The sequence below is a fragment of the Petromyzon marinus genome, chromosome 33 (genome assembly GCF_048934315.1).
Source record: "Petromyzon marinus isolate PM22_M1 ecotype Great Lakes invasive population chromosome 33, UKy_Petmar_22M1.pri1.0, whole genome shotgun sequence".
In the NCBI taxonomy this organism is placed as follows: Eukaryota; Metazoa; Chordata; class Hyperoartia; order Petromyzontiformes; family Petromyzontidae; genus Petromyzon; species Petromyzon marinus.
The window spans coordinates 5582383-5605232 of NC_133699.1; the positions used below are offsets into that span (position 1 = coordinate 5582383).

At 43.2% G+C, this 22850-nt stretch overlaps 2 protein-coding genes across 3 annotated transcripts in view; both read left to right on the top strand.

Moving 5' to 3' along the window:
- Positions 1-1331: 1331 nt before the first annotated feature.
- Positions 1332-16513, top strand: PRPF39 (pre-mRNA processing factor 39). Of its 2 annotated transcripts, XM_032964956.2 has the most exons (14): positions 1332-1476; positions 3760-4457; positions 4614-4739; positions 5614-5732; positions 6280-6447; positions 7424-7661; positions 8392-8499; positions 8890-9054; positions 9534-9660; positions 9948-10216; positions 10385-10569; positions 10999-11079; positions 12194-12371; positions 15389-16513. In XM_032964956.2, exons 1-14 carry the CDS (start codon positions 1392-1394, stop codon positions 15470-15472), a joined length of 2631 nt encoding a protein of 876 aa, XP_032820847.2. In that variant the 5' UTR covers positions 1332-1391; the 3' UTR covers positions 15473-16513. The 2 variants fall into 2 exon arrangements, with proteins under 2 accessions (XP_032820847.2, XP_075927589.1); XM_076071474.1 differs by lacking the exons at positions 12194-12371; positions 15389-16513 and adding an exon at positions 10749-10809 and having other exon boundaries at positions 10999-11034.
- A 2009-nt stretch (positions 16514-18522) lies between these two features.
- Positions 18523-22850, top strand: part of LOC116948353 (uncharacterized) — a 92546-nt gene continuing 88218 nt past the window's right edge. The window contains exons 1-2 of the mRNA XM_032964955.2: positions 18523-19267; positions 22007-22315. Of these exons, the coding sequence (XP_032820846.2) occupies positions 19202-19267; positions 22007-22315 (375 nt within the window). The 5' untranslated portion in view covers positions 18523-19201. The remainder of the gene's footprint in view (positions 19268-22006; positions 22316-22850) is intronic.

A 22850-nucleotide genomic window follows, 5' to 3' on the forward strand; every position in this document is an offset into this window, starting at 1 on the left:
GTTTGCTCCTAGATTTATTGAATTTCGAGTCCCGCCTGCGGTTGCCTTGGCAGGGCCAGACGTTCCCCACGCCTGCATTAGAGGCTGCGATATTCATACTTCTTTGGTTCTTTCGGTAAAGTCACGTAGGTATAGAATAAATCACGACGTTTCGGGCGCAACACAAGCGTCCATCATCAGGTGGGAAAGCATGGTCTGCTGCTGAGCGCCCGAAACGTCGTGATTTATTTTACACCTACGTGACTTTACCGAAAGAATCAAAGAGTATGGATTCCTGCAGTCACGAAAGCTTCAAATCAAGATTGCTGCTATATTCGTTAAATATTTTTTTTAATCATGAGGGGAGCGGATTTGTTAAACCCCCAATGCAAGTGTTCATGAAGCCTTATAAGACATTTCCAAGCTGTAAAATACTGTGTATTGTAACTCAATCTTTCCACTGACAAACACAAATAAAATTGGAAGTGTCACGTAACTTAAATTGGCCCAGTAATGTAGGATTGGTAAATTAATTCGATAGTTATTTGAGTAAAACAGTATATTTCACACATTAATTGGTGGGATGGTTAATGCCAACATAAATGTGATCTAGTTATTAAATCAGTGTTATGGACGATGCGTTTTATCAATGTTGTGGTTATCATAAGCTTTCAGTCCGATCACCCTACTAGCTTACCACACCAATATGATGCAAAACCATTTAAATTACAAAAAAGCTCCACCGGTTACAACATTCTGGATCTTATGCTGCTGGGTAACCAGTTATTAGTAAAGGCCACTCCATCTAAACTATGGGGCCTCATTAAACTAAACTATTTGATTTGACCAGGTCAGGAGCTTTGTGGTTATTTTCCATAATTGACCTGGCCATCACAAATGATAGCTCAACGAAGTGGCTTATCAATGTGGACCTTTACAGCAGCCAATACGCTCTAAACGCGCGATGTTGAGTCTACATTTGGAGGCAAAAGAACCGGAGGACCCGGAGGAAAAATCCACGCGACCACGGGGAGAGAGAGACACCGCAAACTACAAACATAGATCAGGGGTCGGGATTGAACCCAGGTCCTCATGCGGATCAGGCGAGGTAGTTCGCACTAAAAGGTCAAAAATTTAATGCTTTCCATTAGGCGTCGCTGTCGAGAATGAGGGGCACAAGTTCCGCTTGCATATGCTGTTTACCTGGAAGTGCTCTGCAGTGATGCGCAATGCTGTAACGCTGTGGTGCCCGCGTCATTTTCTTTTTGTTTAAGTTTTTTTTAAAAAAAGGTTAAACTTTTAATTAAAGTGGCGCCAACAACCAACTTCCGGTACGGGCGGTGACGTAATTCTCTTTCACGTCGGAAACGCGTATCAGCCGCGCATGCGCAGTTGGAGCTTGCGTCGGTGAAATGGCGGCCAGTGATGGAGGAGGCTTCGGCACCGCGGGGGAAAGGGACGGCGCCGCGAATCCGTTGCATCTGTCGTCATCCCAAGGTTTGTCGGCTCGCCGTTTCTTCTTTGACGTGTGCGCACGGGCGTTACTTGTGGCCGCTGATCGTTTAGCACGTCGGATGTTTTGGTTCCCGCACTCCATCGTCCCTGCGTGGGGTGTTTCGCATGAGAGGCTTTTTTTTCTCTTTTGCCTGCGTGGCGCGCTGTAAAAAAAAAGAGAGAGATGTGTTAAAAGCGCGGGAGAGGTCGTCGTTGCCCTCCCGAATACTGTGATCTTGTTGCGGTAGCTTAAGTTTATTGTAAACAAAAAAACAACTCGCAGCGTATTTTTTTGGAGATGTATCTGCGTTTTAACCGATGGGGTGTGTACAGTACGCAGGCCGCATTGCACGTTATTGCTTCGTACTTTGAGGCGTTCTAAGTTAAAGACGTTTATCTGAAATAAACACATTAAACGGCCTTAACGAACAAATGCAATTGTCTTAACTGCTCATTGGAGTGGCATCCGGTGGAAATTCCACATTTCTACGGCATCCACTGTTGACCTCACAAAATGGTAGTTAATGTATCGACCATGAAGGGATAATAAAGTCGATCCCGCAGCGTGATATAACAAGTTTCATTCAGCAAAATCAACCAATGTTTACAAACAGAGTTTGCAATATTTAATCCAAATTGTGCAATTACAAACCAGTATCCAGAACCTTATTGTAAAAAAATATAAATAGCTTGATGTTTGGTTTAGGGACCACGTGTTGCAGTAAGGAGACACGGTCTCGAACTTCCGCGTTTATTCCAGCATTGCTGAGTCGCGTTTGTGCTGTCCAGCTTTTATTGTCTGATTTGCCTGCTGCTCGTGTAGCACTTAATTGGCTAAAACAAATCATCTTTACTGCCAGTCCTGTATGTTTCGTCTCGTTTGTACTGTCTCTCTGCCTTGTGTCGTCTCATTTTTACGACCTGGCACGATGCTTGTATGGTGAATGTAAAATATATTTTTGAGTTTCGACATTCCGGTAAAGTAGGCTTGCGAGGATTCGCCCCCCCCCCTCCATGAGTCGATTATTGCATTCGGGAATCGGTTCCTTTTGGCCATAGTGGTGCATTTAGAAGCGAACATGACGAAAAGGTTTCTTATTCTTGGTTCTTTCGGTAAAGTCACGAAGGGAAATAGTAAAACAATAAAATAAAATTCTCGCGACGTTTCGGCCACAACGCAAGCAGCCGTCCGAATAATTAGGACGCCGTCTTTCCGACAGCTCTGTTCTTCACCAGAGGACGGCTGCTTGCGTTGTGGCCGAAACGTCGTGATAGTTTTATTATGTTTTATTTTTTTATTATTTCCCTTCTACGTGACTTTACCGAAAGAACCAAGAATACGAATCCCTGCAGTCACGAAAGCTTTAAATCGAAAAATAAAAGGTTTCTCTAATCTAAACATCCTTCGTGCAGTTTTCCGCTTGGCGTTTCAGTCATTTTCTCAACAACCGTGGTTAATTATACGGAGTTTGAATCCTTGCTAATATATTCTTAGACGAACAATTCTATACATGTCGCATAAGAATTGATTTTAGTTAATTGAAAGTTACGTATTTAATTTTAAAACGTCCACAATTATGGAGTGGAACAATCGGTATTTGTTATGCTTAAAGTGGTCCACTCTCAACATTTACTGTCTGGGTCATTAAGTCGCCGACCTTTGGATGCAACTGCAAAGCCCACCTCAATAAATTGAAGAGCAGTTGCATCAAGCTATTATGGTCCTATTCGGCAAAGTGCATCAATGTATGAACTCGCCATTGAATTCCCAAGGATCTTGTTTTTGTATGCCTGTCAAGCTCGAAATATACTTGAATTATATGCAAATACTCTAGTGGTTGTGGAAAGTGTGCTTTTACTTTAAATCCAAGTGGTATGTGTTCTCAAGTCGGGTACAAAGCGAGGAGGTATTAATGTATGCCTTTTGTGGACAAATTATTTTTTTAAAAAGTCCTTAAAGTATTTCATGAGATCAGTGGGCTACATTAAGGTTCAGTGATGTTTGTTTTTACTGACATTTTGTAAGCAATTACTCGTTTTAAAGGGTCGGGCAAGCTTCAAGGTAAGTTGCTAAGAAGCCTGGCTTCTTATGAATAGTGACGAGCTCAATTGTTGACCGTGGTTAGTCATGCCTCCCATAACGATCCGGGTTGGTGTTTGCCAAGTGCTGGCTTATCTTGGGCTTGGCAGTAAAACCCTGGTGCACAGGTTGTACTGCCTTATTCACATCTGTTTGCTTGCCACGTAGTCGTGAAGTAACCTCACTCTTTGATACTTGCTCCTCAGATCTCGCCAACATGCAGATTGATGATTATGAGCAGCTGGATAGTGTTCCAAAGCCATCGTCGACCAAACTTAAATTAACGGAAAATAAAGTTGGGGCTGACTGGAGCAATGGGGATTCCACTACAAATCACACGTTTGTATCTGAAGAGAAGCAACGGCCACTGGTGGACTACGGTGTGGACATGATGGACGCAGCTTATGATGAACAAGGCTCAGAATTTCTCGCACCCGTTCCAAAGGAGTTGGCAAAAGCAGCTGAAGACGGTGGGCACGTTTTGTGTCCTGTGGAAATCATTGCCAAGCCAACAATTGCTTCTGCTGACAATAAGCAAGGATCTTCTTTACCTGTGCAAAATGCTCCGGAAGGGATGACAGAAATTGCTGGTGATAAATGGGACTCTGTGGCCACACAGGACAAAGTGCCAGCAGAGACGTTGAGCACTGAAGTGAATAACGTGAATGCGGGTTCTGTCTTAGGACAGGAAGAGTGCAAGGTGCTCCCTCAAGTTGCTGAGACCCAGGGTGCAGCTGTAGTGAATGCAGAGAGGAATTCGACGGTGGGGGACTCGTCTTTTTACGACCCAGAGGAGGAGATTCCACCTTTCCCACCAGAGTTTGACAAGTACTGGAAGGCCGTAGAGGAGAACCCACAGGACTTCACTGGGTGGACATACCTGTTGCAGTACATTGAGCAGGAGGTAAGGCTGTGTGTTCTTGGCTGTTTTATGTTCATGGTTTTATGATTGTTATTTTTATATGTTAACATTCTTGTTAAAATGTATTCATATTTTACATTCGGATTTGTGACAGTTATGGTACAACATTCACTTTTTATATTTTTCTTGTTACTACAGAACCATGTGTGGGCTGCAAGAAAGGCATTTGATGAGTTTTTCATGCGGTACCCGTACTGCTACGGCTACTGGAAGAAGTATGCAGATCTGGAAAAGCGCTTTGGCAACGTGAAGCAGGCAGAGGAGGTGAGCTTCGGATGGCCCATTCGGCAACAGGGACGTGCCTTTACCGAGATCCTAGAGCCAGAGGCGTTCTCGGTGGTGGCATGGACTTTACTCCACAAACATTCGCGTTGCATGTTTCATAAGTCCTTGCCCAAATTCACTCAAGTTCCTATAAAAGTGGAAGCCACAATTGATGGATAGTAATACTTAAAATTTGGCACATTGGCTACCCCCGTGCAAGCCTTTTGAACTTGTAACGCATGCTCCCTTTCAACATGACTTCTGTTTTTAGGATCTGCTGTCTGATTCGTGCCAGTGTTGCATTTTGTCTTCATGTTGTACTGCTAACATGTTCTCTGTCTTTCAACAGGTGGCACCGCAGCTTTAACCAGCTGTGGGGTGCAGCAAGTTTGCCAGTAGCTACCATTTGATTAGGCCAGGGCTGTCTTGCTCTCACTGTGCCTAATTGGCTAATTTCAACTTTCTTAATAGGTGTGTTTGCTGCGTTCAAATTTCAACCATACGATGCGTTTGCCGGTTTAATTTTTATGCCACCAGTCCATTTCGAAAAGAGGTACATGGTTTTATGGTGGTGATACTCTAATGGGTCTATGCCTTATGGTCTGTATCCCAAGCCCCCCACATCCTACCCCCCTTCGATGAGCTATGCTGGACGTCTTGAAGAGTACAAGAATACAAGGGGAGAGCTGAGCATTGTGATGTATTTCCAACCTGCGCAAGCATGGTAATGCTGGAATATTCAAACACAATTCCTGAGCAGAAACAAATTTGCGGTCCTGGCTTTGGGAAGGCGATATATGGCTATGTGCTCTTGAGGATGGTGGGCTATTAACTTTCTGGCCCCTTTCTGTAACCCTTTCCTCTTTGTGTGTAGGTGTTTAGACGTGGTTTGCAGGCCATACCCCTCAGCGTGGACCTCTGGATACACTACATTAACTTTGAGATTGAGTTGCTCGACCCAGACTGCCCTGAAACCGTCTCGAAGATTCGAAGGTGTGCATAAAATGTTTTGTTAATGTAAATGCATGTTGTACCTCAGGACTCGTGTAATAAACATACTCGTGTAATGTTCTATTTTATCATTGTAGGCGCACAACTGCCACACGTAACTTTATTTAAATTTGCACTTTTAAATGAAGATGCTATAAAAAAAAACTTGTGGATTCGCTTTAAAACTTGACCTACGTAGGCTATGTCCCCCCCAAACTGTCTTCCATGAGTTTGAAGATAGTTAATAAGATGGCAAGCCTTTTAAAATCACTGTCAGCTGTAGAACATTGTAGTGATGTTGCCCTACTAGCATATTAAAATGCATAAGGGTGATACGAGTTCCATAAAGACTCCTTTGGCCATAACTTTAAAGTATATGGACAAAGTTACAGACCCATGCTGGATAATCTAAGACACACAGCCAGGGTATATGTTAACAATATGGGAGATTTGTCTTGGAGTCAAATCTTTAAATAGAATGTGTGGTTTCAGAGTACAGTGAAATAGTTGCAATCACGATGTTTGTGTTGTTGGCTTTCAAACCCTGTAGCCTTTTCGAGTTGGCCGTCGCGGCAGCGGGAACAGACTTTCGCTCGGACAAACTTTGGGAAATGTTCATCTCGTGGGAGAGGGAGAATATCCGCCTGAGGGAGGTGACAGCCGTGTATGACATGGTGCTGAACATCCCAACACAGCTCTATAGCCACCACTTTGACAAGTGAGTTGTTTGCAGTCTGTGTCACACCCTTATCTTGTTTTTCTGTGTGGTTGCGTGCTCAGAGCCATTAAAGTTGCTGTATTTTTCTTTATTTTCAGCAAAATATTTTTCAAATGGCATTGTGTAAATGAATGATTGTCTAAATGTCCAAATACACAACATGTATCCTATTTTAATGTGCTCATTTATTCGCAGTCATTGGTGATCATCCTAAGATATCAACTTGTTACCATTAAAATGAGTTCAAACTAGATTTGGTGCTTTCGTGACTGCAGGAATTAATCTTTGTTTTTTTCGGTAAAGTCACGTAGAAATAAGAAAAAATAAAATTACATAATATACGACGTTTCGATTGCAACACAAGCAATCATCAGGTAGAGGAAACGCAACCGCAGATATATATACAGACCTTAAGTAGAGGGAATTAACACAGATATACCAGGGGATACAGAGAGACGGAGCATCACACTAAATCAAACAGGGTTTAGCAAAATTTGGAAACTATATAAAGCAACACAGACGGTCGGTTAAAACACAACGCATGGTCTGGTTGAATACACTATTTCAAAGATTGTTAAATTGTAAGTTAAGTGTGAAATTTAAGATAGTGATAGAATACATACCGTAGAGAGACCTATGGGGGGAGACACGCACACAGTTAAGATTTAGTGTGATGCTCCGTCTCTCTGTATCCCCTGGTATATCTGTGTTAATTCCCTCTACTTAAGGTCTGTATATATATCTGCGGTTATGTGTTTCCTCTACCTGATGATGATTGCTTATGTTGCAATCGAAACGTATATTATGTAATTTTATTTTTTCTTATTTCTACGTGACTTTACCGAAAAAAACAAAGATTAAAATGAGTTCTTAATAGCAGATGGCTGCCTGGATTGAAACGTGTGACCTCTGACAGCTCAGAGCTCTTCAGCCACCCTGCCACCTGTACACTGATTTGTTTGCGATTGCCACGTAGGTTCAAGGAACACGTGAACAACCACCAGCCTAAAGACATCTTGTCAACGGACGAGTTCCTTAAGCTGCGTGCACAGTTGGTGTCGAGCAGACTTGAGGCCGGGGAACAAGGAGTCGGGGGAGTTGAAGACGACGAAGACGTGGGTGTCTCCAGTGGGGGGGATGCGCCACCTGGCATAGAGGGCCCCCCTGGAGATGACCAGCCACCCGGGATGGAGGTTGAAAATGTGGAAGTCAAGGTGGGTTCTAATAAGTCATAGAAAAACCGCTCACTGCCGTGGAAGGGATTACCCTCGTTTTATGGGTGGTATTTTCACTCAATCAGATGGTGCTTTGATAGCAAACCACGTATAAACGGAGTGTTATACAAGCTGCCATGTCTGTAGCCCCCACTTTAAACATGTGATAGCCAGTGTATAAGTATAGTTTAACAACCCCTACGCACCTCCAATTAGCAGTTGGCTATGTACGGTGTGAAAGAAGTTGAACATATATACGTAACAGAAACCGATCTACAAGAACTTTAGCACTAGGCATCTAATGATGCATAGATTTCACGATTAATACCCATTATGCTAAAAATATGTTGAATGTGTCAGAATAATTTATGTAAAAATATATAGTTAAGCGAATTTTACATTTAGGATAACACAAACCAAATGTAAACTTCAAATGAGATGGTAACTAAAATCAATATATTCTTGATTTGCAAGTCGTGACAATTCATCAAATTTCTCGAGTGGATGAATGGTCCAGTGTCGGCTATTGTCAATTATATGGAATGGTTATTCATGTTTTGCCGTGGGGTTGCTGACATTTTATATTATTTCCTGTGGTGCTTTAGTAACAGATGCGATTTGCTGAGCTGAACATGTGCACATTTGATGTCCATCGGACCAGGAAAACGCATTTTAACTCGTTAAATAGTTTATGGCATGGCAATAAAAAATATATTGGTGTATTTTCCAGGTGGATGCAGAGACGGAAAAGCTACGAGAAAGAATTATTGGCACGCGGCAAGATATTTTCTTCCAGAATGAACAGGAGGTTAGCAAGCGGTGGACCTTCGAGGAAGGGGTAAGTGGTATACTACATGTAGACAATCACAACTTGGTATATTAGTGATGTTTGGGAATGGCTAGAAATTTGAAATTTCGAACATTGTCAAATCTATAGAATTTTAAGTCGGACAACCATTCTGGCTTGCCACCTGTTAAGGGGCGGGTATATTGTTTTATCGTCATAGGAAAGGGTCAGCCTAGTTTGCAAATTGCTTTATAAAGTTGTCATAAGCCGCTAGTTTTTCATAAATGTACTCACGTTTGTTGACAAGCCGTCGTTTTTGCGAACATCACTCGTTAGCAATACCCGTGGATGATTTAACATGTGTATAAACCTTTTGAAGGATGTTTTCGCTACCTGGTCACCGTTTGGCTTACACTGACCGACGTGTGCGTCGTTACGCAGATCAAGCGACCGTACTTCCACGTAAAGCCACTGGAGAGGGCACAGCTGAAGAACTGGAAGGAGTACCTCGACTTTGAGATTGACAACGGCACCCACGAACGCGTGGTCGTCCTCTTCGAGCGCTGTGTCATCGCGTGTGCCCTCTACGAGGAGTTCTGGATCAAGGTGAGTGTTTACAATCTGATTTGCTTGCACATGGCCGGATGAGTTTGCAGCTTTAGAAATCTTTTGTGCAGATCAGTTGGCCAGGAAATTGCTTCATTGGATGTGTGGTGGACTGTTTCCTTGTCATCCGTTCGATATTATTCAGAATTCACAGCGCTTCACAAATATATAGTCAGTGGTGAATGGTTTGGTCTGTATTTTTGCAATTGCATTTCTGGATCATTTTTATTTTACCCAAGTGAAGGTAGTAGGCACACAAATGTTAACACATCCATCATTTGAATTGATGGGTGTGCTAACGATTGTGTATGCATGCAGCATATATCTAGTTATTAGTATATGCACATTTGTATGAACAGCAGACGACTAAATTAAATGTCGATTGGTGCTATTAAGGTCACAGGAGCACTGTTGAGGTACTGTTTACAGCAGCGTGTTGCAAATCTATAATGTTACACTGTCGTGTGCTTGCCTTGCAGTATGCGAAGTACATGGAAGAACACAGTTTGGAGGGCGTGCAGAACGTGTTCAGGCGCGCCTGCATGATTCACTTGCCAAAGAAGCACAACATCCATCTGCTGTGGGCAGCATTCGAGGAGCAACAGGGTAAGGGAGGAGTTGCACGTAACAGTAACCTTGTGTTTTATGACATTTTTTTAACATTGACATGCCCTACAAGTGAGCCATGCAAATACACTCTGGAAACACGTTTGGTTCAATAATGTAATTAAAACTTGTCATCCTCGCCTACCGGCCCTCATCTGTTTGAGTGACACGACCTGCCCAAGTACACTTTTCTTAAGTCAAAAGGAGCTATTAAATGTTTTTAGTTGTCTTCTCGACACAGCATTATCGCACCACGATCGCTGAAGACCCTCTGTGCGTGTCTGCAGGTAACCTGGACGAGGCACGCCGAGTGCTGCGTTCACTGGAGGAGTCTCTACCTGGGCTTGCGATGGTTCGCCTGCGGCGTGTGAGCCTTGAGCGCCGGCAGGGCAACTTCAGCGCTGCAGAGACTCTGCTACGGGAGGCCATGGAAGGCGCCAAGACCCCAGAAATGGCCTCTTTTTATGCCATCAAGCTGACGCGCATGCTCGCCAAGGTGGAGAAAACCGTGGAGAAAGCACGCAAGGTTCTGCTGGATGCCATCGAAAAGGACTCGGTAAAGTTGTCTTGTTACCTGACCGTTTTTACAACTGTGTTTACAAATTTAATTCATCTTTAGGTTATATGCCATTTTAACAGCTAATTATGCAAACTTGTAAGTGAAGAACTGCAAGGATATCACACGCTAATTTTATGTTATTGCTCTTTGTGCCCTTGAATTCAGATGAACACAAAGATTTACCTAAATCTTCTGGAGTTGGAGTTCAGTGGTGATATTGCAGTCAATGAAGAGCACATTATGGCCTGCTTTGAGAAGGTGCAGAGCAGCGATTTGTCCATGGAAACAAAAATCACCTTCTCCCAGCGCAAAGTGGAGTTCCTGGAAGACTTCAGCATGGACGTCAAAAAGTGAGCATTCCTGACGATCCAATCCGAGGGCTTCCCTCACAAGCAGAGGCGCGTAAAACCATTTCCCAGTCTTGCATGCATTATTGGGAATTTAGAAAAAAAAAGCCTGTGCTTTTGTGTGCCAATGAGAGCTGGTGGGTGTAATTGATGTGTTTTCTCCCTTATCCTGCCGTCACTAGACTAGGCTTGATGTTTCTGCACAGAACACATGCTGTGGGTGGCCGAGGCATGCTGGAAAAGGTACTAAAGGGCTGAGCCAGCCTTTTGTGGGTAATGGTCACCTTTTTATTTTGGCAAAGGCGAGCGCCCCCATTTTCATGCGGTCAAAATTTTTTTTTCCTCCCTTCCTGCACCGTTTGTAGCGACGTTGAGTGGCTTGCGTGTTCTGCACTAGTTTTTATGCTTCGCTGTTTTCATGCCATTTTGCAGGTTGCTAGCTGCCTACGATGAACATCAAGTACTTCTAAGACAACATTCCACTGCAAAGAAGAGAGCCCCAACTGAGAATGGGTAAGAGAAACCTTTCTGTTTTATGTTTTGACTAGCCTTTTGCCCGCCCTAGGACGGAAGCTGTAATATTTTCGAAAAAAATTAGCCAAGTATAATTGTATCTTGTGTAAATTTAATGGCAGTACATCTTGCACAAAAGTATGTCATCAAACACTTAACTGCATTTCACTGTAGGACTATTCATGGCAGTGAATCTGGCACAAAACGAAGTCGTGAAACACTTCACTGTAGCACTATTAATGGCAGTGATTCTTGCACAAACCTGTCATCAAACACCTCACTTCATGTCACTGTAGCACTGTATATAACTGACCTTCAATTTGTTCAAATTCACTGCTCTGATACTTTATTCTCTTCTGCTTTTGGTCGCTGTGGTTGAAATTAATTGGAAATCGATACAATATCTGGAAAATCATTGAGAAATGTCTTTTACCATAATGTAGAAGCATAAATTAGACTTACCTTTCGTCTCAAGTGCTGAAGAAATAAATATAGACACTAAATCCACTTTGTTGCTGCATATAATTATTTATTAGAGTCAGTTTCAATAAAGAAATGTGAAACTTAAAGCGAATTTGCGGGAATTTTTTTTAATTTCTGCTCGACCTTCTGCGTGTGTAAAAATCCACTGGCTAATGAATATTAATGACGGGGGGGGGGGGGGGGTGCGGCATGTGGAGTGACACGCGTTGCATACAAACGGGCATTCTTGGCTCATTGTAGTAGTAATAACACCGTTTGTGGTTGTGATAAGGATGACTTGCCTTGATTTAAAGAAATAATCTATCCTTAAGTTTTTAACCATACATAATCGGCATGTAATAATTTACTCCCCCGACAATCAAGAATTGATTTTATTTTAGTGTCTTGCCATCTGGTCTATTACTCCCACCAATATCCTAATTATGTAATATTTGCATATCGTCAAGTTATTTTTACACAATTTGAAGCATAATTGTTCTTGTAAGAATAAGCTAATTCAAGCATCATACTTAGAAAACAACCGCTACATTTTTTCAAGCGTAATTTCTATTTTAGGTAGATGTGACAAGTTGGCCAATTTATTATTATTATTACAAACCGATGACAATAGCAAAATTTGGTGTTGCGTTAGTGCCGAGGAGCCGGAGGAGAAGAGGTTCCGGCTGGAAGAGCCGGTGGTCGCCCCGGTAATTGCAGCGCATTTGAACCCAGCGGCGGCGGCGGCGGCAGCACCCGCGCCTCTCCCCATGCAGCATCCGGCTGACCCCAACGTCGCCCAGGCGGCCTACAACTACAGCAACTGGTACCAGGTGAGCGCCACAATGTGTCGCCGGGAACCAGCGGACTTAACGTGGAAATACTCGGCTCATTGTTAATGATAAAATAGAGGGCAGGGTCATCCCAAAATTATGTCACTAAAAGTTACATTATCCACATTTAATGAACCAAGTTATCATCCTCCCATACTGTTGTTACTCTAATCGATATGAAAGAGACAAATATTGATCGTGGATACTAGAAAGATATCGGCAACAAATTAGCAAACTAAGAAACAAGCACAGCTGTCTTATGCAACAGTAGTAAATTAAAAAAAATGTGCAACCCTTTTCTATATAATGTAGACTGTAGCCTTAACCGAGGTATAGACTGGCAGTACACTCACCCAGCTTTATAACCATTGCTACAGTCTACATGATAGACTGCCAGTATACTCGCCAAACTTAATAAACAGGCTACAGTCTACATCAGTGGGCTTTTATTTTATTTTCATAATTTTTTAATTCGCTTTATTTTTATTTTTTTTATCTATGTGACTTTACCGAAAGAACCAAAGAATAAGAAATCCTTAATAACCATTGCTACAGTCTACATTAATGGGCTTTTTAATATTATCTTCATTATTTTATTCACTTTATTTTTTTTATTATTTTTCTATCTACATGACTTTATCGAAAGAACCAAAGAATATTATAGAGTTAGTATAGCTATTACTATAGCCAGGACACACTGCTATAGAGTTAGTATAGCTACTACTACAGCCAGTACACACTGCTATAGAGTTAGTATAGCTACTACTACAGCCAGTACACACTGCTGTAGAGTTAGTATAGCTACTACTACAGCCAGTACACACTGCTGTAGAGTTAGTATAGCTACTACTACAACAAGTACACACTGCTATATAGAGTTAGTATAGCTACTATTACGGCCAGTACACACTGCTATATAGAGTTAGTATAGCTACTACTACAACCAGTACACACTGCTGTAGAGTTAGTATAGCTACTATTACGGCCAGTACACACTGCTGTAGAGTTAGTATAACCACTACAGCCAGTACACACTGCAAATAGAGTTTGTATAGCTGCTATTACAGCCAGTACGTACTATTGTAGTGCTAGTAGATACTGCTATTGAGTCGGTAGATACTACTATAGAATTAGTAGATATTATTATAGTCAGTATATACTACTGTAGAGTTAGTAGCTACTGCTATAGAGTCGATATCTACTCTTATAGAGTCAGGAGATGCGACTGCAGAGTCGGTAGAGGCTACTGTAGAGTCAGTAGATTCTGCTATAGAGTTAGTAGTTACTACTATAGAGTCAATATATACGACTATAGATTCAGTAGGTACAACTATACAGTCCGTAGATACTACTACGGTCAGTAAATACTACTAGTCAGTAGATACTACTGTAGAGTTCGAAGTTATTTCTATAGTCAGTGTATACTACTATAGTCGGTAGTTACGACTATAGAGTCAGTCGGTAGATAACAGTTCAGTCTGTAGATACCACTATAGTCAGTATATACTGCTGCAGAGTCAGTCGATTCGACTATAGAGTCAGTAGAAACTGGTATAGCATCAGCAGATACTACCATAGTGAGTGGATACGACTATAGAGTCAATAGATATGACTAGATTCAGTATATACTACTATAGTCATGAGATACTACTGTAGAGCCAGTATTTACTACTATAGAGTTCGTTGATAGTACTATAAAGTCAGCAGATACTACTGTAGAGTATAATACTACTGTCGAGTCAGTAGATACTATTGTAGGGTCAATAGATACTAATGTAGAGCCAGATACTACAATAGTCACTAGATACTACTCACTATTGTATGTAGGGTGTGTAGGTATATATGCCTACGGGGGGGGGGGGGTAAAAATATTTTTGAGCGGGGTGGTGGGGAGGTCAACAATTTTCAGAAACCTTTTTAGATCAACTATTTAATTTACCCGCCACTTTTTATTACTTTTAGATTCAGGACTTCTTCAAGCCTCTTATAATTTTGTTGATGGACAAATGGTCAAACGGAACGCCGGCCTTTCACAATAGCTTAGTAAATTTTGATTTAAAGCTTTCGTGACTGCAGTAATTCATATTCTTAGCTCTTTTGGTAAAGTCACGTTGAAGGGAAACAATAAAAAAATATATTGTTTTATATATATTTTATTGTTTCCCTTCAACGTGACTTTACCGAAAGAGCTAAGAATATGAATTACTGCAGTCACGAAAGCTTTAAATCAAAATTTACTAAGCTATTGTGAAAGGCCGGCGTTCCGTTTGACCATTTGTCCATCAAATATATATAAAACAATAAATATATTGTTTTATATATATTTTATTGTTTCCCTTCAATGTGACTTTACCGAAAGAGCTAAGAATATAATAGCTTAGTACTTGTGTATGTATGTTATGTTTTTAAGATAAGTTTTTAAATATATTTTTCTCCCGGGCAACGCCGGGTACTTTCCCGCTAGTGATCTATATATCAATCGCCACTGATATTATCTGTGGCCAGGAATCGTACTCGGGTTCCTAGTGCTGTATGTGGATAATTATACCATCCAATCTACCGAGCTCAATGTTACTTATGTAAGTTTGGGTAATTTGTTTAGCCTTGTATTTAGTTTGACACACAGCGCTTGTGGATGTATGTAGATTGCATGTCCCCCCGGGTTGCCTACCATGGTCTTCAGAATTAGAATTTCACCGAGTGTTTTGTTGGAATACCTGGCTACAAATTAAAAATGTTTTATATTAAATGTGCAAACTCGTGTAGGATAGCCCAATCACAGCTGATGCACTTATCTACAGGAAGCTATATTTTTTTTGTCTTTAAAAATACTAATTACATGATATATTGTTATTCTTAGCTCTTTCGGTAAAGTCACATTGTTTCCCTTCAACGTGACTTTACCGAAAGAGCTAAGAATATGAATTACTGCAGTCACGAAAGCTTTAAATCAAAATGATATGTTGTTGTTGTTGTGGCCCCAGTTTACTGTACCTTTGTATGCAATGTGTCCACAGCATTACAACTACCAAAACTACCCAGGAAGCTACCAGAACTACCACAACCCATGGAACTACGGGCAGTACTACCCACCCTCTTAAACGACTGGAAAGGGGCAAAGGCGTTGTTTGCAAAGTTCTTCTGCGTTATAAGTCATGTTTTTTTTATGACTTTCTACCACTCCATAGGGGCAGTGACAGTATGGGAATGCACACGTTTGAGTAATTGAACTTGCGTTAAGTGTTCAATTGTATTCCCATGCGGGGTGTGTCCTTGTGTTTATACGTTGTAAAATGTTCAAGAAGATAGAGCAGTCAATACAATCCGGTGAATAAAAGTACATTTTTTTTTAATTAGGATAGAAATTGCCCATTGAAGAGCAACTCTCTGTATTTTACAATTCGTGAATAATTTTCTCTTCCTGCCAGTAGAAACGAACAAAACATTGCTCCCTGTACTTTTGTGGAATTTTATTGACTTGCTCTGGTGTCTTGTGGCTCTTTTGCCATTTCTAGTTTAGTTGGAAAATCCAAAGGGGATGCTGGAAATCATTTATATGATGATCATCGTTTGTAGATGGCTCTGCACGAGCCAAAAAATGCAATCATAATGCTGTAAAGAAACATCACGAGGAAAAAAAAACCCAAGTGTGTGCAAATTGCATCATTACTACAGTTTTGAAAGTATTAACTGCACATTTTTACACTTTCCATTGTAGACATTTTCCATGTTCAAAATAAAACATTTAAAGACTGCAAGTTACGAAAATACACATTAAAGAATTGACTGGCTATATTTTATTTAGGTGAAATGGCAATGTATAATTGTGTGGTTTTTGGCCACATTTTGAGTTGTATGCAGTTCACACTGCTGTTGGAGATGTTTATGGCTTCCACACTGCTTTCAAGCATTTACAACTTAAAAGGAAAAATAAGTGTAAATTTTACTTTCCCAGTATAATTGAGAACTAAATCCATGGGTGAATTAAAAACGTGGGTGTTAGGAGTTCACTACTGCCCCTTGTTAAGCTCTCATGAGTTGGTAAATTTGCGTTTTTTTTCTAGCTTTGGCTGGTAGTCAAACTTATACAATAAGTGTAACATGAAAGTGTTTTCAATAAAATTGTCATTTGAGTAAACTTGTTGGATTGTTAACGAGTTGTGTTTGCAATAGAGGCAATGTCTAAACGTGTACAGCATACATGTATAAGGTTATAAATTATCCTTATGGTCCTGACTTGGTCAACGGGTAAGTAAAACAACATTACACACATTTGAAATGGTGCATTTAACCTTCGAAAAATGGGTCTTGCAAACCACAATGGCCCATTTTTAACCTTGAGCCTGCATTTGATGGTCTGACAATCTTTCAAGCATAACGTGGAATAAGGTAGTCTATTCTCAACATTGCCTGACGCAATGAGGGCACTTTCTGGCTTGAACATCTTTAGGTTGGTATGATAAAAAATTCAACTTTAGATAAAACTGAATATTTGGCATATGCTTGTGGATTGGCCAACAGTGGTGGGGTGGATATCAAATATAAAAAAAATGTATTTGCCAACCCAAAAGGAGTTGCCAAATTGACTGCTGAACTAAAACGTCTCAATTTTCATTTAGGAGTGCCACTTTGTTTTCCCAAATGCGATTTTCTTGTTGACTGTTTTGCCCTATGCACTGGGGCGCCTCTGTGCATTACATCACATCTCAGACTTTGGAAAGGGCACCCCCTCCCAGTGGCAGCTGTCCTCGTGGGCATACAGTAACTGCGCACTTTGCCTACGAACGGGCATTAGTTTGCCAAGTAGAGGACGACGGTTGCCATGTATAATCCCAATTGGAGTTATGGTGGAAAATCAAAGTTGGACCCCGACGCTGGCACACAATGGCCTACTCTTGCGAATGACAGCCCGGGTCTAACGTCTACTGCAAAGCGGACAACGCATGTGGTTATACCGGTAGTAATAATTGGGGCGGATGCTAAAATTCGAACCATGAACCCTACGTAGCCAGTTGACGCACTGTTTTTGGCCATTACTCTACACAATGTTCAAAAGCCACGAGAAAAGTGAACTATTTCAGCATGACCGATTTGTCGACGTAGACAACACGATTCAAGGGCTGCAAAAGGCCTTAACGGGAGTCAAATGAAAATGCGAGCTTGCATATGGAAAGTAAGTGTTGATAAAGTAGGCTTCAGCGTGACTTTGAAATGGGTGGTGTGAAATTGTGATTCTACTTTTGGTCGCTAGGCGGCGATAATTATATCAGGGAGAGGATGTGTGACCGGCCTTCAAAGGTGCTCGCTAACAGGACTTGCCCCAATAGTCTGTTAGGCTATACGGGGGACCTTTATCTTTGTGCTGATTCTAGAATTGTATTTGAGACAGACTAAAAGTCAATCAACACGCTTGAAGTTAATTTCCCATAGAATAAACATTTGAAATATCTAATCTGCATGCAAAATACTAACGGGGTTGGACAAACTTCTAAGAAAAAAGAATTCCAGGAGCGAAGTGTCAAGTTTATGCATTGCAAGGAGCTGGGCTTGGAGAGGTACGTGTGTAGAACTTATTTTGCACCGTACTAATCGCAGGTACGCGCTTGGGAATTGCACCGACAGGAAAGAGGAAGAACACATGAATCGAAACGAACGTAAATCAGACTTCATATTTGTTGTCGAGGCATGAGGTGGGGCCACATTACCGCAAAGGTGATGGCCAATTGTCGAGATTCGTGGCGGAATGACAGCCAAATAAGCGAAGGCGCCCGACTTGTCGGTCGACGGCCGCGGAGGAGCAATGAGATCAGCTCATGTTCAGGAGAGAGATGGATTGTGTGATAACGTTCTGTTGAAAAAGGAGCTTTATAGCTCATCGGATTCCTCCAGTATAAATACATGTTCTGATTCTGGATGTGATCGACGGACAGTTGATGATCCATGATGTATTTTGGACAACAGTTCAGCGGTTTGATGAATCGCGATTTGAGCTCGTTGAATTAAGGTTAACCGCTGAATATTTCAACAAACAAACACTCCGATGTATCTTCCTTGTTATCTTCGCCCCGCACGCATCTGCGGAGCCTCGGATAAGAGTTACAGTTGAGTGATGTTTACCTTTTTTCAAGCGCAGTGCGCATTCCAAATGCCACCGCAGCCCAAATTACCCCGACATAAATAGCACTCCGCCACAGCTTCGCAACTCACCCACCCACCCATCCACTCAGCCACTCATCCAACCAGCCACCACAACCAGAAACAGCAGCAGCAGCCACCACCTCCTCCTCCCTCCCTCCTACCCCACGTCACTCCAACTCTTACCCCTGGTTCATTAATAACACTGGGATAGCGGACATGCGCACGGAGCAGCCAAGTGCACAGTTGTGTCTGCCTGTGAGCTCGCGTAGAACTTGCTTTCTTCAATAACTCTACACCACACACACACACACACGTGTCACCCGTGGGCACGTGTACACGCACGTGTGCGCGTGTGTGGCCGTATGTATACCTGCTTGCTCCATATGTGCAACCGTGCATGGTGCCGACCTTCAGTGGAGCGAGCCTAGTGAGTGACTCACACAGAGACTCCTCGACCCGCCTTGTCTGCCAACTGCGTTCCACATGGATGGTCTCCGTCTCTTACTCCCTTCTCGCAAGACGGTCGTTAATGCGAAGCGGCTGACTGCAGCTGAAGGAGCGGCCGTGAAGCGCCCTTCACCCGCTTGATGCGCCATCCACCGTCGTTACGGTCCTTGTTCTAAAAAAAAAAACATCTCGCGTGCTGACGTCGGTCACTCCTGGTGGTTTGAAGCTGGGGCACGGCCTCGGATATGGATTACGTCCGTGCTGTCCTACTCGCCGCTGTGGGAGCCGCATTCATGTTCGGTTGGACGCAGGTAAGAGTTCCCTCCCAAGTCACCCGCTCACTCAGACACCCGACAGACACTCACAATCATTTTGCAACTTTTCAATTCCGTAAAGTAGGAAACTAGGAGACATGCAACACACACACAAGAGGCAAGGCACTAGCTTGCACACAGCCCTGACAAATAGACGGGTAATTGTACGGTTAGTCGCAAGGCTGATACACACTACAGTGAATAACATACAAAACATACTATTCATAAAGGATAACCATGAGCGTGTTTGCGGAGAATATAAGCGACAAGATATAGATTTACGTGTAGGGATGGAGATACGAAGGAGATATGTATTACTTGCTTATCTACAATACTTGTATACATCAACCCACGGTTAACCACGGCATCTCCAACTTGTTCTGTGGCAGAATTAGGTTTTGTTTGTAGATTTCAATGACGAACAGGTTACGCTGAATGTTAAGTTAGAGGCGACTGTGTTTAGAGGTTCATTATCACCCCCAAGTTTTCGGACAATATTGACTGTGCGAACGACGGACACGCATTCTCACGATATCCTTTAATGAACAGAGAGCTGACATTTAACAAATACACACACACATATATAGAGTCGAGTCTATAAATACGAATAACCAAATCGGATATAAAAAAAACACGTGCAAAAATAACCTTACGGCCCGGAACGTCGATTCGTTTCGCCTGGAGTCAGTACTAGGGGGTTGATGCTCTGGATAGGTTAGAAAGCCGAAATCGAGATCACGGGTAGTAAGGGTCGAATCTGTGTCTATTAATAGACCAATGCTTGTTTGATTTCGCTCGTGTGGGCACGCGCACGGATCGCCAACGCAAAGTAACAAGATGAGCCGTTTATATTTTTTTCCTCACCCGAAACTCGGTTAAAGAAAAACAACGACAGCTCATTATTTCAAGAGCGTCAATGCACTGTGGTTGTAGGTGGTGGTGGTGGTGGTGAATACGAGGAGACGGTGGTGGGCCCTTCATGAATAACGGTCACGAAGCGGTCACTTTAACGCACCGGACCCGCAACTTTGCCCACCTCCCATCACGCGCATTCCCTCATTCTTACTTTGCTTTAAGAAGACTTAATCAAATTTTGACTCACCGTAAACAAAAACTTGAAATTATCATTACTGATTGTTAAGACATCGCAAATGATACAAAAACACGAGCTAAGAAACACGCACAGCTGTCACGCGCGACAACGAGTACATCGTTTTACATTTACAGACGTTTTGTCGATCCACTGCTGGATGAAGTCCCCCCCTCCCTCACACCGCGTCGTGCATGGGGGTTGTTTGGCCATACTTCACTACGCTGGTCATTGCGGGTCAGATATCACTCGCCACTGATGTTAGCCGTGACCGGCAATCGAACTCGAGTCGCCGGGTTCACTGCGCGACACTAACGCACAGACACCGACACACTTGCGTTAACACACAGACACTGACAAAGATCCCCCGTATAGGCTTAACGAACTGCTGGGGCAAGTGCAGTTAGCGAGCACCTATGAAGGCCGGCATGGCACGCGAGGGCGTGGTTTGGCCAACACCACCCCCGGCCGCCTTTGTCTCCCCAGTGGCAATGTTTACACACCGCACAAGGTACTCATTTGAGGCTGAGTCGACCTAGGGGAGGAGGCGCAGGACCGGTTCAGATAATTGTAACTGGTGTTGGCCGTGAGCAGGAATCGAACTCGGCTCCCTAACAGGCACGGACACATAGGCAGTCACAACCATTTCAGGGTTCAGATAAGCAGCACCACGTGTCCCCGTTGTCATATACCGTATACACGTGTGTAACATGTTGCACGTTATATGCACTTCATGTGACGTGCCCCCAGAATACATGTTCCGTATCTCTCCCAGATGTCTCTATGTGTCTGTCGGTCTCTGAATCACTATGTGCAAGAATCTGTGTTTTTCTCTGCGTGTCTCCGTGTCGTCGTGTATTTGTGTCTATGTCTGCGTCTCTTCGTCTTTCTCCGTGTCTCTGTCTCTCATTGAGTCCGCGTCTTTCTCTCTACATGACTATCTCCGTGTCTGTTTTATGTCTGTGGCGATGCATTTTTCTCTTTGTATCCTGTGGCCCTCCCCATGTGTCAGTATCGACCACCCGTGTCCCTCTGTCTGTCTCCATGTCTCCCTCCGAGTCGTTGCGTCTATCCGAGTCATTATCCGTGCATGCGTCTTTTTACCGTCGTTTCTGTGCCTTTCTCTCCCCGTTTCCCAGTGTCTGTCTCTCTGTCCGTTTCTCTCTGTGTGAGTCTTTCTCGGTGTCTCTGTCTCCGTATTGGTCTCGCGTCTGTGTGTGTCTCTCGGTGTCTGTCCGTCTCTTTCTTGATCTCCGTGTCTCTGTCCTCGTTTCTGTCTCGCGTTACTCTGTGTGTGTGTCTCTCTCTCTCTCCTTGTCTTCCTGTATGTCGAACTTGTATTTCTCTCGATAACTTCCTCTATATGTTATGTGTTCCTTCCAGTCTCTCTGTATCTGCACATCGCTGTGGCTCTCCCGTATGTCTGTCTGCATCTGTACGCCTCTGTGCGTCTCACTCCTTCTCTCATCTCGTCTCAATGTCTCTCTCCGTGTCGCTCGAAGAACCTCTCATCAGCTGTCTGCACGTGCCACGCGTATCTTTGAGACCACTCACCGCCTACAGTCGCCGCCTACACTCGCCTTCTCCCACATCCCACAATGACCTCCGTCTCCTCCAAAACCTCCAACCCCCACCCCCTCTTGCAGGTCGCTTCTCCATCGGGCATCTTCGAGTTGCAAATCGGCACCTTCAGAAGCCCCCGCGGGGAGCTGCTCAGCGGCGAGTGTTGCGACGGCGAGAGAGACAAAGGCGGCCGAGCGTGCGCGGAGCAATGCGACACATTCTTCTCGGTGTGCGTCCGTCAGTATCAGGCGGCCTCAACGCCCGGCCGTCCCACTCCGTGCGTCCTGGGGAACGCCTCCACACCGGTGATCGGAGGAAACAACTTTGACCTCAATAGTCTCAGCGGCCCCAACATCGGACGCGTGAGCATCCCCTTCAGGTTCGCGTGGCCGGTACGTGGCCCCGTGCACGAGGCGAACCCATGAACTACAAGGCTGACAAAGAAAAAAATTGACTTGAAACTTTCGTGACTGCAGGCATTCATATTCTTGGTTCTTTCGGTAAAGTCACTTAGATAGAAAATTAAAAAAAAATATTTTTTTATTTACTTTATATTTTAAATTAAATTTTTAAATTGTATTTTATTTTCTATCTACCTGACAAAGCAAGCGAACGGAAAGCGATCGTTACACGTGCTTGCGCGTGTGTCAGGCGTGGTGCCCCCCCCCCGCCAACCAGGGGCGGAGCCAGGATTTTCAGCCCGGGGTGACATTCAACAAATTTTAAATTCAAGAATAATTGAATGAGAAATCGGCTATACCCCCCACGCCATCGGTTGGCGACACGCTCTGACAATGCAGTTGCACGGAGTCCGCCAGACCGAGTGTCGTACACTTATATGCAGAATGTTTCAGATTTTCGATTTTTTATATTTTTTCGGGGGTGACAATTGTCTAACCCTGTCACCCCCTGGTTCTGCCCCTGCCC

Excerpts from the sequence above, each read along its gene's own strand:
- PRPF39 (XM_032964956.2), top strand. The coding sequence starts at position 1,392 with ATGGCGGCCAGTGATGGAGGAGGCTTCGGCACCGCGGGGGAAAGGGAC. Across the intron at positions 9,661-9,947 it reads AGCATTCGAGGAGCAACAGG|GTAACCTGGACGAGGCACGC; the intron begins GTAAGGGAGGAG and ends GCGTGTCTGCAG. Across the intron at positions 11,080-12,193 it reads AGAGCCCCAACTGAGAATGG|TGCCGAGGAGCCGGAGGAGA; the intron begins GTAAGAGAAACC and ends GTGTTGCGTTAG.